Raw genomic sequence first — 16,696 nt, 5'->3', positions numbered from 1 at the left:
AAACTGCACAAGTTGCAAACTCTGAACCTACTCCTACAACAGTCTCTGAACCTGTTCAAGTCAGTCCTCAAAAGCCAGCTCGATTCAAAAGAAGGGCTAACAAGCCTGCAAGAGCAAAAGTTCCAATTACTGAAATCACAGATTTCACAGTTGAGGAAGAACAAACACCATCAACTCCAGTAGCTGAAAATTCTCAAGCTCTGATGGTGCTTCCTATCACAGCTGTTCCTTTGCAATCTCCTACAGCATCTTCTACTTCATCTGAGGTAGATGAAGAAATTGTTTGCAAGGAACCTACCACAACTGACGCTGGAGCAAATATGGCTGATCTTCATACTCCAGTATCTGATCATGGACCTTCTACTCAAATTCCTACTTCTCCAATGAAAATTCCAGAAGGTGCCATAGTTCATGATACAGCTCCAGACAACTACAGGTCTGATGTAGTTGATGAATCTGACAGGGTAGCTATGGAAGCTCTACAATCTCTTGCTCAGACTGGTGAAGAGACTATCAAATCACAGTCTGAAGCTAAAGGAAAATCTGCTCAAGACAGTGTGGAGAAAGTTGCTGATCCTGTTCCTGATGCTGACAAAGCAAACTCTGAGGCTGATACTGAGGATGATGATAGTTCCTCTGAAAATGATGGAAATGATGGAGTTCCTTTGACTCAACAAAAGTGGGAGTCTACTAGCCAGTATACTGCCAGGCTACAAACTCTGACCACAGACTCTGAGCCACTTCCCAGGGATCTTCAAGTTGATCCTCCAAATGAAGTATGGGATAAACTCTGGTTGAGTCACCAGCATTCCTTGGAAACACCTAAAGCTGAAGAGTTCTTATCTATGGCAGAACAGAAAATTACAAACTCTGATGTTATGTCAAGCCTCAAGGGCACAATTCTATATCTGAAGACATTTCATCCTGCTCATGCCCAGACATCTAAATCAATAGATGGTCTAAGAACAGAGGTGGCAAAAGTCAAGGAGACAAATGAACTGGAAAAGAAGAGGACCATCAATCCTATGAAAGAGAATGTACAGAAGCTGGTAACTGCTAATGAATCTCTGGACAAACGGATGACCATGATTGAATCAAATCAAGAAAAGATGTCCAAACAGCTTGAAGCCATACAAACTTCACTTTCTCTGATCACATCCATATTGATTCCTGATGAGGATGATGTCAAAAAGGGGGAGAGAGTAGCTCAAGTCAAATGCAAGTCTACTACTCAAACTCTGAAGAGGAAGAAGAAGGATGATGATGATGATATTGATGATTTCACCAAGCACAAGAGATTTCAAGCAGGGACTGGTGGAAGAGTTTCAAACTCTGACAGTCAGAAACAATCTAAGCAAAGCACAAAGTCTGGTCCAACTCACAACATCACATCTGGATCTAATCAAAGACCAGTGACTGGATCAGACAAACCCATGACTGATGAAGAGCTTGCTAGATTGGTTTTTGAACAAGAAAATCCAGAAGCAAATTTGAATTTGGAGTTGATTGCTGCAGAGGAAGCTGAGCTGAAAAAGGAACATATTGAAGCCATAAACTCTGGAAAGATCCAAAAGCCTGCAAAGTCAACTACCAAGCCAAAAGAAAAAGGAATACTGATCAAGGAATCTACTGTTGCTGATCAGAGTTTACCAGTCAAAAAGGTATACTCTGAAGATGAATACACCTCCAAGGGTAAAAGCAAAGTAGATGAAAATCTGGAGAAAGGCTGGGAAAAGAAGAAGCCTACAACCTCTGACAAGGATCAAGTTGTGAAGGAAGAGAAAACAGAAGCTGCAATCTCTGAAAAAGCTCATGTTGCAGAACCTCAAAAAGAAAGATTGACCTCTGACACAGCTCAAGTCAATAAGGAAGCAAAGAAAGACACAGTCTCTGACAAAGCTCAAGCTGTGTTCAAACCAACAACTACTCCACTGGCTGGATTTGCAAAGCCTACTCTGATGACTGAAATAAGTTTTGAAAAAGGCTCAATTAAACCATTTTCTCATCAAAAGGCAGGAAGAGATAAAGGAGGGCTGGGATCCAAGTATGAAAAATTTGATCAGAGTATAGGATCAAGACCAGATGACCCCTCATCTCTCTGTGCTCCCAAGATTGGAGTATTGCAAGACAGAATGGACAAACTTGATTCAGTCCAGTTGGTAAAAAATGACAGAGGAGATAATATCCTTATCTACTTCATGTCTGATGGAACAGTGTTTAGAGTACTTGAAGCAGATCTATATGCTAAACACTGGGAAGAATTGAGATATGTATCATACATATTTCAAGTAAAGAACAAGTCAGGACAACACATCTCCAACCTGCTAAAAGATCAAATCAGAAGAAAGATGGGGATTACAGGAAACAAAAATGCTGGACTTTTCATTCCTAAATACCTCAATCATAAAGGACAGCTGGTGGAGATGAAGAAAAATTCAGCAAAGATTGAAACAATAGGTGGAATCAGAACTCTTGCATTTAATGAAGAGTCTGATAAAGCTTACAATATCAGGCTGGATAGGGACTTGAAGAAGAATAAGATCTATGATCTCAGAGCTGCAATTTATCAAACTGGAGTTTCAGATCCAGAGCTGAGAGAGATCAAGAGACAAATGATTACAGTGCTTGAAGAAGCTGAGAAAGAACTCCTCAGAGAGTATCTAAAGACAGCAAATGGAATCTATGCAGCTAAGGAGTAAAGTATCTGTAAGTTTTAAAAGTTTTCTGTTATATAGTTAAACTCTGTTGCATTTGACTTAAATGTTTTGACATCATCAATTATCTGTTAACTTGCACATAACTTATTCATGCACAAGTTGGGGGAGATTGTTAGATATAATTGATGATTACTAATGTTCTTAAAGTTTGTTTTAGAACAGGAATCATCAGAGTTTAATATGGAAGCTGATCAGAGTTTAGTAAAGTCTGACAGAGTTTGATAAAGTCTGACAGAGTTTGATAAAGTCTGATCAGAGTTTACATAGTCAAGACTCGACAGAGTTTACACGTGGAAAAAGCTCAGAAGCGGATATACTTCAAGGAAGGATAGAAGCGGAGGAGTGATTTGCTGACTATGGAAACTAAACAGAAAACTGGAGCAATCTTTGATTGATAGAATTCATAGCTGATTTATAGGATATCAAATCAGAGATTGATTTTGTAACAGTGTCTATATAAACACAGATTAGGGTTACTCTATATGAGTTGAGTTATCGAGTATATTTTACAGAACCCTAGCAGCTCTTAGTGATACATTATAAATCACTGAGAGAGTTTTTGTAACCATTTCAAGCTTTGTGAATAAGAGTTTACTGCTTTCAAGCTCTTATATTGTCTTACTGTGTTACAGATTGTGATCACTATATCAGATTATATAGTGAATTTATAGGACCTAACAATATATTTATAAGCCTAAAAGATAACCATAATCCATGTGAAAACAATAGTCGTAGTTATCACCTAAATAAACAAACTAGCTTATGTTTATCAATATCCTATTCTTCCATTAGGATTCAACGATGAATCTCAGTACAATATTAATATAGTAAGACCTAACACATAATGTTATATAGTAAATATTTTTAATTTATAAAAATAATAATAATAATTTAATATCGGGATATTATATTCTTCCCTCCTTCAAACAATTTCGTTCTTGAAATTAAAGGCACGAACCTGATTCAAAAAGATATGGATACTTTGCGCGAACAGGTTCCTCTGTCTCCCACGTAGCTTCTCGAACCTCATGGTTCTTCCAAAGAACCTTAACAAAAGGAATCGTGTTTTTACGCAAGACTCTCTCCTCTCTCGCCAATATAGCCTCGGCGTCTTCTTCACAAGACAAGTCCTCTCGAAATGCGTCCAAAGGATATTGAACAATATGATGTGGATGATAAACATACTTCCTCAAAACTGATGCGTGAAATACATTATGAATCCTTGATAACTGTGGTGGCAATGCAACTCTATATGCCACTGTTCTGACTCTCTCAAGAATCTCGAAAGGTCCAATATACCTCGGACTCAATTTACCCTTTTGACCGAACCGCTGAATGCCCTTCGAAGGAGATACTTTTAGAAAAACCTTGTCACCAACTTTAAACTCATAATCACGTCGACCTTTATCTGCATAACTCTTTTGTCTTGACCGAGCCTGTCGGAGCCTTTCTCGAGCAACCGTCACCTTTTTAGTAGTAACTTGAACCAGATCAGGACCCTCCAAAAGTTTCTCACCCACTTCATTCCAACAAGTTGGTGTCCTACACTTGCGCCCATAAAGTGCCTCAAAAGGAGCCATACCGATACTCGCCTACCGACTGTTGTTGTAAGCAAATTTCACCAACGGCAGATACTCATCCCAATTTCCCGACCAATCCAATGCACATGCTCGTAACATATCCACCAAAGTCTGAATCGTCCGCTCTGACTGTCCATCTGTCTGTGGATGAAAAGCTGTACTGTAGTTTAGTTTAGTACCCCATGCTTAGGGTCTCTATCGAAAACAATCGAAACTGGGATCCCATGAAGTCTCACAATCTCATTCCTGTACGCTGGTGCTAAAGCCTCCAAGCTCGTACTACCACGAATAGCCAAAAAGTGTGCTGATTTAGTATGCCTGTCCACAATCACCCATATTGCATCATTCTTCCTCAAAGTCCTCGATAATCCAATCACAAAATCCATACAGATGTGCTCCCACTTCCAAGTAGGCATTTCCAAAGGCTGTAACAATCCACTGGGTCTCTGATGCTCTATCTTCACCTGCTGACAAGTCAAACACTTTGAAACAAACTCGGCTATGTGACGTTTCATACCAATCCACCAAAAATGTTCCTTTAAGTCATGATACATCTTTGTTCCACCTGGATGAATTGAAAATGGTGACCGATGAGCTTCCTCCATCACTTCCTCCCTAAGTTCCTTGTTATTAGGCACACATAATCGGCTACCCATCCAAACAATACCCTGATCATCAATACAAAGTTCTGGTTGCTTTCCGACTTCCATGTGCTGTATAAGGTACCACAACTCTCCATCACCATCCTGAGTCGCCTTAATCCTAGAGATAATGTAAAGCATAATGTAACGTAAATGTAATTTCGATAACTCAACACAACAAAAGACAGGAAACAATACGTAAGTATAATACAGGAATCTACAGGTTGGAGATTCGATACGAACAGACAAAGACAATGAAGATATCTGAGACAAGCATTCGTCCACTGGAAGAAGTTCATTAACATGTTCAAGCCTCAGTGAAGAATAAAGCATAATCAGTTTCTGCTATCAAGATTGCTTGAAGATCAAGTATCAAAGACCAGAAGATTCCAGTATATTTAATTTGATTATTTATAATCAAATTTATCGAAGCAACATCTAACCCGGAATGACTGATCAAGTATATTATCAAGCAAAGGATTCAAGGAATTATTTCAGTTCGAGTCGTTCGTGAACCAGACCAGTGCACAGGACGTTAGGACGTACGAAAGTATTCAGTGGATTCGATCAACGAATTAATTGATCAAGTCAATTAAACTGCTCAAGAAATGTCAATGAGTTCAATTGATATATATATATATATATATATATATATATATATATATATATATATATATGTATATATTATTAATTATGAATCACTTGAATTAAAATAAATTCAAGTAATTATTTAAACACAATTAATTATATATATATATATACATATGAACAAATGAGAATGACATGGGAGGCGCAAGTATAGCACTTAGAATTTCTTCTAAGTGCCTTACTCTGTACTCTGTAAAGAGAAGTAAAGCGCAAACTTTGACTTTAGTCAAAGTTGGCGCCATCCTCTTATCCCTTCTACTTGGCGCAAGTTTTCATCCATGAAGAAATGACTAAGTCCCTGTATACACTGTGCTACTCATCTGAAGCGCAAACTTTGACCAAGTCAAAGTTTGCGCCTCCAACAGTGTTCTCTACTTAGAATTTCTCTAAGTCTATTTTACTGTGTACACTGATGAGCTAAAGCGCAATGTTTGACTGGAAGATGTCGCAACCTTTGACCTGAAGGTCAAGCGCAAGTCTTGACTACAAGAATTATCAACACAATTCTCTTCTAAGTCACAGACATAGGGAAGCCACAGGAGAGCACCATACAAGCGCAAGGTTTGACCAGGTTTGACCTCCAGTGAAGCAAACGTGTGTTTTGGGCGCAACTTTGCTATATATGTATATATATACATGTATATCAAAGTGGCGCCACTCCATTTATACACTTGAGTTGGATTTATTTTGGACAATTTATTTCATCCAGAACGAATTCAAGTCGTCCAGGACGAACTCGTTAACCATGGTTAGATTTTGAAAGCCTATGAATAGAGCTTTGTAGTTTCATTTGAAACTAACTACACACTTTGTAAGTGCACACACTATACACATTCTCGGGAGTTAAATTAGAATATCGTTTTTATCGAGAGTTTGTATTAGAGTGATTGTAGTCTCTGCAGCCGACACTTGTGTTGGAATTTGTAGCACCCGAGGATTATTTCTAATACAAAGAATATTCCCCGACTTGCTGGAGTTGTTTATTTACGATTGATTTAACATGGACTAAAACAGAATTATCCGCAATTAAATTAAATCGAAGAAATTGGTATAGACGTATTCAACCCCCCATTCTACGTCTGATTGGACCTAACAATTGGTATCAGAGCCAGGTTGATCGATATACAGATCTGAGATCCGTTACCATTCTGAAAAGCTAGGTGTCCGTACAATCGTAATTTTATCTGATAACAATGTCGACACACAAGTTAGGAATCAAAGTACCTCCATTTGACAAGGATGACTACAACAACTGGAAAATGAAAATGTTGCTGTACATCAGAGTTGCTAATCCCATGTACATTGGGATTATGGAAAATGGTCCGTTCATGCCAATGAAGATTATTCCTGAATCTGTTGAAAATGGTGTTCGTATTCCACAGAAGTCTATTCCCAAAGAGAAAAGCGAATACACTGAGACTGATAAGGAATATATTGCACATGACCATAATCTGCAACTCATAATTGTTGAATCAATGACCAAGACTATGACACATCTGATACTGAGTCTGAAAACTTCAAAGCAGATGTGGGATACTATAGAGGCATTGATGGAGGGATCTGAAGAAGTTAGGGAAAATAGATACGATATGCTAATTGCCATATATGAAGCATTTCAGGCAATACCTGGAGAGAACATTTCTCAAATCTATGAAAGGTTCATGTTGTTGTTGAATGAACTCACCCTGCATGGAAAAACTTATCCACGGAAAGAGATTAACAGAAAGTTCTCATTTGTGATGCCACCCCATCTAGTTGTGAAGACAGAGACCATCCGAGAAAGAAGCGACTTCAGAACTATGACTTTGGAAAAGCTGTTTGGAAAATTGAAGACGTTTGAGATGGAACTTGAACAAAGAAAGATCATATATAGTGGTGGATCATCTGAAGCCAAGAGTATGGCCTTACAAAAGACCACTGCACTTATTGCTGATCAACCGTACTTTGGTTATCAGCAACTAGTTGAATATGGTATCAATGATCACACTGTTGCTCAGAGTGATTGTTCATCTATGGCTTATATGGCTGCAAGGTTCAAGCATATCAAGTTCAGGAAGAACCCCCGGTACAAGAAAACTTCAGGGAACAAGTTTCAAGGTAAAGGAGGATACTCAGGGTCAGGGTCTAAAAGTACTGGCAGTTACAAATCAAACATGTACGACAAGAGCAAGGTCAGATGCTACAACTGCAATGACTTAGGGCACTTTGCAACAGAGTGCAGGAAACCCAAAGCGGCTCCTGTCAAATAAAGAAGCAACTCATATGATAAGAAGAATTCTTATGAGGATCTGAAGAAAGAGAATGAAAAGCTGAAAGCTAAGTTGGAAGTAATGGTGGCCAAACATAAAGGAAGGGCTTACATTGCTGAGGGAAAAAGCTGGGATGACACGGATTCTGATGATGAACCTGTCCAGAGCAATTATGCATTTGCATTAATGGCTGACACTGTCGAGGAATCTCCATCTCAGGTATCTCCTGAAATTTCTGTTGATGACATGACTACTGCTGATTATAAAAAGACTATAAATGAACTAGGTCAAGAGATGTATAACTTGCACACTAGTTTATTAGCTTCAGAATCAGATAACTGTAGTCTTTCTCTAAAGATAGTTAAACTTGAAGAACGAGTAGACGAATTAGCTTTAGAGAAACTCATGAGCACTAACCTTAAAGATAGAATTGAATATCTAGATAATAAGGAGAAGTGTAGTGCATAAATTGAGGAGTCCCTTAGGTCTCCAATAGATGACCTAGAAACTAAGCTTAGGGCCTATCAAAATTCTGCTTTTCTATAGAAAGAGATCTTGGATAGTCAAAGGGTTTATAAGAAGGTTGCTATTGGCCTTGACTATAGTTCTTTGGAAAGTTCTAAAAGAAAGAAGAGAAAAGAAAATGAAGGCATATTTGTTTCAGCAGGAACTGAGAATGCTCCTAAAGGAACAAATGTACCTAAAATTCTAAAGAACACCAAGACCCCTATCTTTAGAAAGGCACAAACAGAACCTCTGATAGAAGAAGACCCTGTCATCAAGGAAGAGTTGAAAAATGAGGAAGTTGTTAAGCCTCAAGTAAAACAGGAAACACAAGATGTACCTTCTAATCCCCAAGTCAGAGAAGATTCTGATAAAACTGGATTAGGAAGTACTAGTTCCAACAAAAAGAAGAACAACAGAAATGGTAAGCTAGATGCTAAGAAAACCAACTCTAGGACTCCCAGTGCTAGAAAGGTTTGTAACAATTGCAATTCTACTAATCATCTTACTCATGCATGTAAAATGATTAAAGTAGATACTCCTGTCACTAGCATGCCTAATACTGTTAACATGAATGTTGTTCATTTGACATGTGGTAGAGTAGGTTGCATGCAATGTGCTATGAATATGATGTCTGCATGTTTTACCATGTTAAATGCATCTTTTTCTGCATCACCTACTATGAATATGAATATGCCTGCACCTTCTGTTGCCCCTGTGGCAAAGACTGCTAGTCCTTCTATGAAGAAGGAAACTCCAAACTCCAAGTCTAAAAGCACTTCTGCTAAGACTAAAAAGGAGAAGAGTCCAGTCACCCCTGAACAAGCACATGTTAAAACAGATTCTGTTAATACTCTTGTTTCTACTAAACCACCTGGACCCAAGAGTGTCTGGGTACCAAAGAAAGTTTAATCCATTTGTGAATGCAGGGCACAGGAAAGAAAAACAAAGTTGCGTGGGTTCTTGATAGTGGTTGTTCAAGACACATGACTGGAGAAAAGTCCCTGCTCACAGATGTGGTGATGGGAACCGGCCCAATTGTAATATTTGGAAATGACAGCAAAGGATTTACAACGGGATATGGTAAGCTGAAAGTTGGAAATGTCATCATTGAAGATATCTCTCTGGTGGAAGGACTCAAGCACAACTTACTAAGTATCAGTCAGTTCTGTGACAAAGGATACGACGTAATCTTTCAGAAGGAAGTTTGCTTGATCCAGAACCGGAAGAACAAGGATCTTACACTCCGTGGTGTAAAAAAATCAAGTTTGTTTATAGCCGACATAGATTCAGCAAGAAAGGGGGAGGTCAAGTGTTTCTACAGCAAGGCCTCTGCTGATGATAGTTGGTTATGGCATCGGAAGCTCTCACACTTGAACTTTAAGACTATGAACTCTTTAGTCAAAAGAGAACTTGTGAGAGGACTGCCACAGAAAGAATTCTGTCAAGAAGGACTCTGTGATGCATGTGAAAAAGGGAAGTCAAAGAAAGCATCACACGGGAGCAAAGGCATGACTGACATTGGTTCACCCCTTCAACTGATTTATATGGATCTGTTTGGACTAGTCAACATTCCTTCTATATCAAGGAAAAGATATGCTCTTGTGATCGTTGATGACTACTCAAAATACACATGGGTATTATTCTTGCATTCAAAGGATGAAGCAACACTCGTCATCATTGATCATATTAAGAAGATTGAAAAGGAAGCAAATTTGCCAGTAAGGGCAATCAGATCAGATAATGGAACAGAATTTCGCAATGTTGTTCTTAATGACTTCTGTACTGATAAGGGCATCTCTCGTCAGTACTCAGCTCCAAGGACTCCACAACAAAATGGTGTCTTATAATGGAAGAACAGAATCTTGATTGAAGCAGCAAGGACAATGATTAGTCAATCAAGACTTCCAATCTATTTCTGGGCTGAAGCTGTGAGTACTGCTTGATGAAAAGCATAAGGATGATATAATTCTTGTACAAGTATATGTCGACGACATTATATTTGGTTCTACTAATGATCTTTTGTGCGAGAGATTTGCTAAGCTGATGCAGAGCAAGTATGAGATGAGCATGATGGGAGAATTGTCTTTCTTCCTAGGACTTCAAGTTATTCAGAAACATGACGGTATTTTTATCTACCAATCTAAATACATCAAGGATCTTCTGAAGAAATATGGAATGGAAGAAGCATCTCCTGCCAAAACCCCTATGCCAACTGTTGTCAAACTTGATCAGGACAAATCTGGTAAGTCAGTTGACATCATGAAGTATCGAGGTATGATTGGCTCTCTCTTGTACTTAACTGCTAGTAGGCCAGATATCATGTTCGCAACTTGTTTATGTGCTAGATTCCAGGCTGATCCTAAAGAATCTCATCTTATAGCTGTTAAGCGTATTTTTAGGTATCTTAAGGGAACCCCCAATCTAGGGATATGGTACCCTAAAGATACAGGTTTTAATCTGATTGTCTATACAGATTCTGACTTTGCAGGATGTAAGATTGATAGGAAAAGTACTTCAGGAAGCTGTCAGTTTCTTGGACGAAGGTTGGTGTCATGGTATAGCAAGAAGCAACACTCCGTGTCTACGTCTACAGCGGAAGCTGAATACATAGCTGCTGGAAGTTGTTGTGCTCAAATCCTGTGGATGAGAAATCAACTACAAGATTATGGACTCATTTTGGATAAAATTCCAATTCTGTGTGATAACACGAGTGCCATTGCCATTGCCAACAATCCTGTTCAACACACAAGGACAAAGCACATTGATATCAGGTATCATTTCCTTCGCGAGCATGTCATGAATGGAACAGTAGAGTTACACTTCGTACCTACTGATCAACAAATTGCAGACATCTTTACTAAACCACTAGACGAATCCACTTTCTCTAGACTGGTTGGTGAACTTGAGATGTTAAATATGTCTAATTAATTAGACAAGAAATAACTGCAATTTGTTCGTAAGTCCACAAGTTTTAAAATGTACATATTTTAAGGACTTGTGAATTTACAAAGAGCATCCAGTATTTTACATAATTATCTGATAATTAGTTTTAATTATTTGCCATGATTTATATGATTTGCATGATTTTATGTGATTATGTGATTATTTGCTAAGTGGTAGATATTTAGAATTAATTATTTAAGTGCTTATATTCAATTAATGAATATTAAGTGTTTATTTGATTCATATTTTAATTATATTTGATTAATGGATTTGAAGCAATTTAAATTATTTTAAGTTATCTATTAATTAGATTATAATTAAAATGTTTGCAGCATTTTTTATTTTAAATTTTATCTAACTGTATTCAACTCAGTTAAATATTATTTAAATTAAAAGCGATTTTGTTTACAGATTTTGTTTAAATCTGTAATTATAAACCAAGCGCAACCTTTGACTTTTCTAAAGTCAAAAGTTGCGCCTCTGGTTTAATTGTCTATGAGATACATATACTTCGACTTGGAAGTCTTTTTTCTTCTTTCTTCAAGTCACAGGTACATGGTGTGTACTCTAGCAAGCGCAACCTTTGACTTTGTGGTCAAATGTTGCGCCCCTGCGCGTACATATGTATATATCCTGTGTAAACTTTAACTTAGAGAATCTAAGTATAGAAGTTGCGCCTCCTATACACTGTACGTGTATAAGGGGCACAATTGTCTTTTCCAAGGTTGCGCCAAGCGCCTTACCCTGTATGTACAATGGAGGGCAACTTGGTAATTAACCAAGTTGCGCCTCTGCGTACTGTGGGTACTTATATGTATCACTTAGTCATTTTTCTTTTCACCACCGTTATATACACACATATACACACGCACGAACTGCTCTCTACCACTTTCAAAAAACCATCGAACTCGTCTTCTTCAATCACACAAAAACACAACAAATCCTTGCCCATTTTTCAATCTGAGACTAGTTTTGGTCTCCCCTTGACAAGAGCTTTCTTTTCATACAAGCCTTTTCACGATCCGTTACAGTTTTTCGAGAGGGTTTTTCGAAACTATTCAACTTCTAGGCTCGTTTTGTACGTGTTTTTGTTGTCAATAATTTGCATAATCGATCCCATTAATCTTAGAATTTCGAGAGGAACAACATACGTTAATTTCATCGAATCTAAAAATTCTTGGATTTAGGGTTTTTCGGAGCGTAATTAATTAATTATTTTCGTAACATAAGTGGATATTTTTTCGTGATTATTCGTGAAACGAAATTTATAATCATTTTTAATTTTAATTAAAAATGGCTGTAAATTTTGATATTCCGAAAACAAATTTCACAATTGTTGAGAATAATAATTTAATTACGCAAGCAAATTATCGACGCTGGGTTCGATACATGTCTGAATTTTCTTTTGCTAGATTTGCTATGACAGAGTCTGTTATGCTTAACAAATCTCTTCTTCGAGATTTCTTGTCTTCTATTTCTGTTGTTAATGCAGGACAGGTACTTGGGCTTACTTGCACAATTCAGGGACGTACACTGTCTATCACTGAGAATACCCTGAATACTGCTTTACAACTACCAACAGAGGATTTTGAAGCTGTACCTGACAGAGCAGAAAGGATTAACTTCTTCTATGCTATCCAATGTCAGAGGGAGACAGACGGAGAACTACCAGCCAAGCTCTATGTCAAACACTTGCCTCGGGAATGGAATTTCTTCTTTAATTCCATCTCTCATGTGTTTGCACCCAAGACTGATGGATTCCATGGAATTACTACTTTCAATCAGGAAATTGGAATTGCAATTGCACAGAACACAAGGATCAATCTGGGTCATCTGATTATGGGAGCTTTTCAGGACTCTCTGAGGAAAAACAGACATGTACTTCTCTACCCTCGATCCTTACAGATTGTGCTGAATCAGATGTTGACCCCTGCTGAAAGAGCTGTCTATCCAAATATAGACAATGTCATCTGTTCTTTCATGACTACAAGGGTAATCTCAATGCTGGAGAGTCATCAGAACTACACCAACAATGAACATGTGGTGCTTCCTGAGGCAATGCACGAATTTCTCAATATCCAGAACTTGCCTCCATCTCATGTTCAAAATGTTGCTGTTCCTGTAGTTCCTGAAGAGGTTCCTGAGAAACAAGCTGAGCCAGTCACTGAGCCACTTATTCAAGACAATATTCCTGAGGCTCAAACTACTCCAGTAGAAGAAGAAGTGATAGTGGAAGATGCTGCAGAGAACTCCTCTGAAAGTAATGCTCAATCTGAAGGAGAGGATTCACTACAGGATAATTCCACTGATTCTGAGGATGAAGCAGATATTCCTGTCCAAACCACTGCAGTTGCACAAAATGATGATGTCATGGTGGATATTGATGAAACTTTTCACCAACACCTACAATCCACTGCTTCAGTCAAGTATCCCTTCTGACTCTGACAACTTGTCTTTTAGTGCACCTGATTGGGTTCAGAATTTACTGGATTCCAATCCACTATCATCACCTACCACACATGCCAGTGAATTTGAAATCCCACAAATTCATAACCAAGGCATCACTTCACAAATTCCTGAAGCAGAAACTTCTCAACCCCTTAGCCAACCAATTGTAATTTCTGAGCGAGAGGGAGAAAGTGCCTTAAGTGCACCACATAAGGAGAGTGTTTCTGAAACTGCAGCTCTGTCTCCTAGTCAGGAAAGGAGAATAGAACCTGAGACAACTGCAGACATGTCTTTTTCTTCACCACCTCAACCACATGATATTTCATTGCACAGTGAGGTTGCCCACACGTTTGAAGAATTGACGGTCGCCAACACTTTGTCGTCCATGTCAGGGATAGACACTGTTGTTTCTGATCCAATTCCGGATCAAGTGCCTTCACAGGCTTCTGGGGGAAACTTGGTTGACTTGCCAAATTCTCCATCCTTGTCTATCCCCCCTGGGAGGAACATTCCCAGATCCCGTAAGGGACTCTTCACCTCTCGAAGGTGAACGGCAATCTGTTTCTGAGCCCTTCATATCAGGAAGTGTGCCAGATACTGAGGACTTGTCACAAAGTCATTCGCCGTCAAAGGCAGTTGTGGGAAACCAGGGTGCTTCGCCAATTCAAGGATCACATCCTTCGAGCCCTGTGTCTACCCACCCTGAGATTCCAACTCAGGATCCACCTAAGGACTCACTACCTTCGAGTAGTTGACAACTTGTTTCTTATGACTCAGATTCATCTGACGAGGAAACTGAGGACGAAGGCTCACGAACCTTCACTGCACCTTCTCTGACCTCTCTAGAAGAGGCTAAGAAGATTTCTTCTGCGGGTACCACTTCCATGGATGCTGGAACTTCTTTGAGTGAGAGGGAAACACCTACAGAACTTGCTATACAGAAACCCTCTAACCCACTGAGTGTTCTAGTTCTGAGTGAAACGAGAGAAACACCTGCAGAACGAACAAGTGAGAACCCAACAGCCCAACCTACAATTGAATCTACAATTCCAACTGTATTTGTGACAGAATTTGAAGCTCTGAAGTTTAAAGTTCAACATCTTGAAGCTGAAAATCTTGTTCTACGGGAGGAGTTGGTGGAGATTAAATCTACAATGGAGCAAAGGTTGGCTGCTCTCAAGGCTAAGTTGCTGGCACCTCAACCTTCCAGAGAGGATTACTCAACTGAGGGGGAGAGAGCAGCAGAAAAAGCAAGAGGAAAAAGGGTAATCACAGGGGTGTTAGAAGATTTAATTGACTCTGCTCTTAAAGGTCAATTCAGTTACAGTCATGACGAGTACATCCCTGAGTTTGTTGATGATAGAGTGATAAGAATGGTCGGTGTTGGTGCTGATGATGATGATCTGGAAGAAGGAGAAATCCCAGACAATGAAGTCTTTGCTGATGAACTTTCATATCACAATGACATCTTCCCTCCTGAAGAGTATGAAATTGCAAATCCTCAAGATATTGCTGATGTCTCTAGAGATTTTGCTGAGCAAAGGAGAGCGAGGGAGAAGTTAGAAAATCAAAGACGGATTTGTAGGGAAAGGAGACTTGCTAACTTGCACAAAGATGGAGAGGAATGGGATATTGCCAGGGCAGTGTTTGATTTTCCAGAGGTCATTCAAGAAAACAATGATGATGAAGTGAAAGATATCTTTGACTCCTTTAGGAACAACTACAAGGATCTACATGACTACCACGAGGTGTTAAATGATATCATTTCTACTGTGTCAGTTGCTGTTCTTCAAAGAAGAGGATGGATGGTGAATATATCATTCGAGCTAAAGAAGGAAGGCCATGGACTCAAACATGTGTCAAGTCAATTTCTCAGAGATCTCTCTCTGACTGAGCTGTTTGTAGTAAAGAATAAGGTCATCTCAACAGGCAAGAAGCATAATGAAGTATTCAGAGATATGGCGGAAGAATGGATCACTGATATTGGACTGGAAATTCATGACAAGCCTTCAGTTATCAAGTATTTCAAGGATGGTATGATTCAGAGTATTGGACTCACTGATGAAGCATTATCAACTTACTCTCCTCGTATACTGAAGTATCTGGAAGCTCAAGTGAGAGAAAAGTGCTCGAGGACCAGCAAGGGAAGACTAACTACTGAATTGCTATATGCTTATCGTCTGAACTTTGCTTCTATTAGAGACTTGGACTTATCAGCAATCAATCGTCAACCACCATATCCACTGCCTCCACTCAACCCTGAAGTTCCTGAGAATCCCAATGCTCCTGTTGTCACTTACAATCCAACATCCATCATATTTAAAAAGAAGAAAGACTCTGAGGCCACTGCCATACCACTTACAGAGATTGGAAAATTCTCCTCTAAAAGAATTGCTCGTGCAGTTGGTGCTGTTAAGTGGTCAGTGGTAAAAGAAGACAAAGGTGTGCTCAAAGATTTAATTGATGTTCTGGAAATAAGGAAAGCTGTAGAGATTGTTCACAACACTTCAAGGGTTCGTGCTCATCCATCAAGGGTCATCATGAAAATTGAAGGAATGGAGCTGAATATCACATTCAAGAAACTAAAGAAAATGGTCCATCTACAAACTTTAGAGAAGATGAAGAAAATTCTGGAGCAACCACCACCTGAGAATACACTGGAGCAAGTGGCACTGAGTACCATAACTGCAAGGATTGAAGAGATTGAGAATAAACTCACTCAGAAGAGAGAAGAGGAAGCTGCAAAGAGGAGAGCTGAGCTCAATTTAATTAATGCAAGAGCCAAGAAAGCAAGGAAAGATTAGTTCAGGCTAGAGGAATAGTGGCTGCTTGTATTTACTTTTGATTTCTGGAAAATGTAAGATATAATCCAGACTGTACTTAGTATTATTTCCTGTTTAAATTAGTGTGCTTTTTCATTCCTCTTAAAGGATTTGCTTGTCGAACTCTAACAATCAAATAGG

The 16,696-nt window shown here is 38.8% G+C and overlaps 1 protein-coding gene across 1 annotated transcript; it reads right to left on the bottom strand.

The window, feature by feature from the left end:
- Positions 1-3,661: 3,661 nt before the first annotated feature.
- LOC108203956 (uncharacterized) lies at positions 3,662-4,297 on the bottom strand. Its single transcript, XM_017373169.2, has one exon. It carries the CDS (start codon positions 4,295-4,297, stop codon positions 3,662-3,664), a length of 636 nt encoding a protein of 211 aa, XP_017228658.2.
- Positions 4,298-16,696: the final 12,399 nt, after the last annotated feature.

The sequence above is a fragment of the Daucus carota genome, chromosome 2 (assembly GCF_001625215.2).
Source record: "Daucus carota subsp. sativus chromosome 2, DH1 v3.0, whole genome shotgun sequence".
Taxonomy (NCBI): Eukaryota; Viridiplantae; Streptophyta; class Magnoliopsida; order Apiales; family Apiaceae; genus Daucus; species Daucus carota.
This window is presented reverse-complemented; position numbering and strand designations above follow the sequence as displayed.

What these genes read in the sequence shown, in the direction of transcription:
- LOC108203956 (XM_017373169.2), bottom strand. Translation starts at nt 4,297, where the DNA reads ATGGCTCCTTTTGAGGCACTTTATGGGCGCAAGTGTAGGACACCAACT.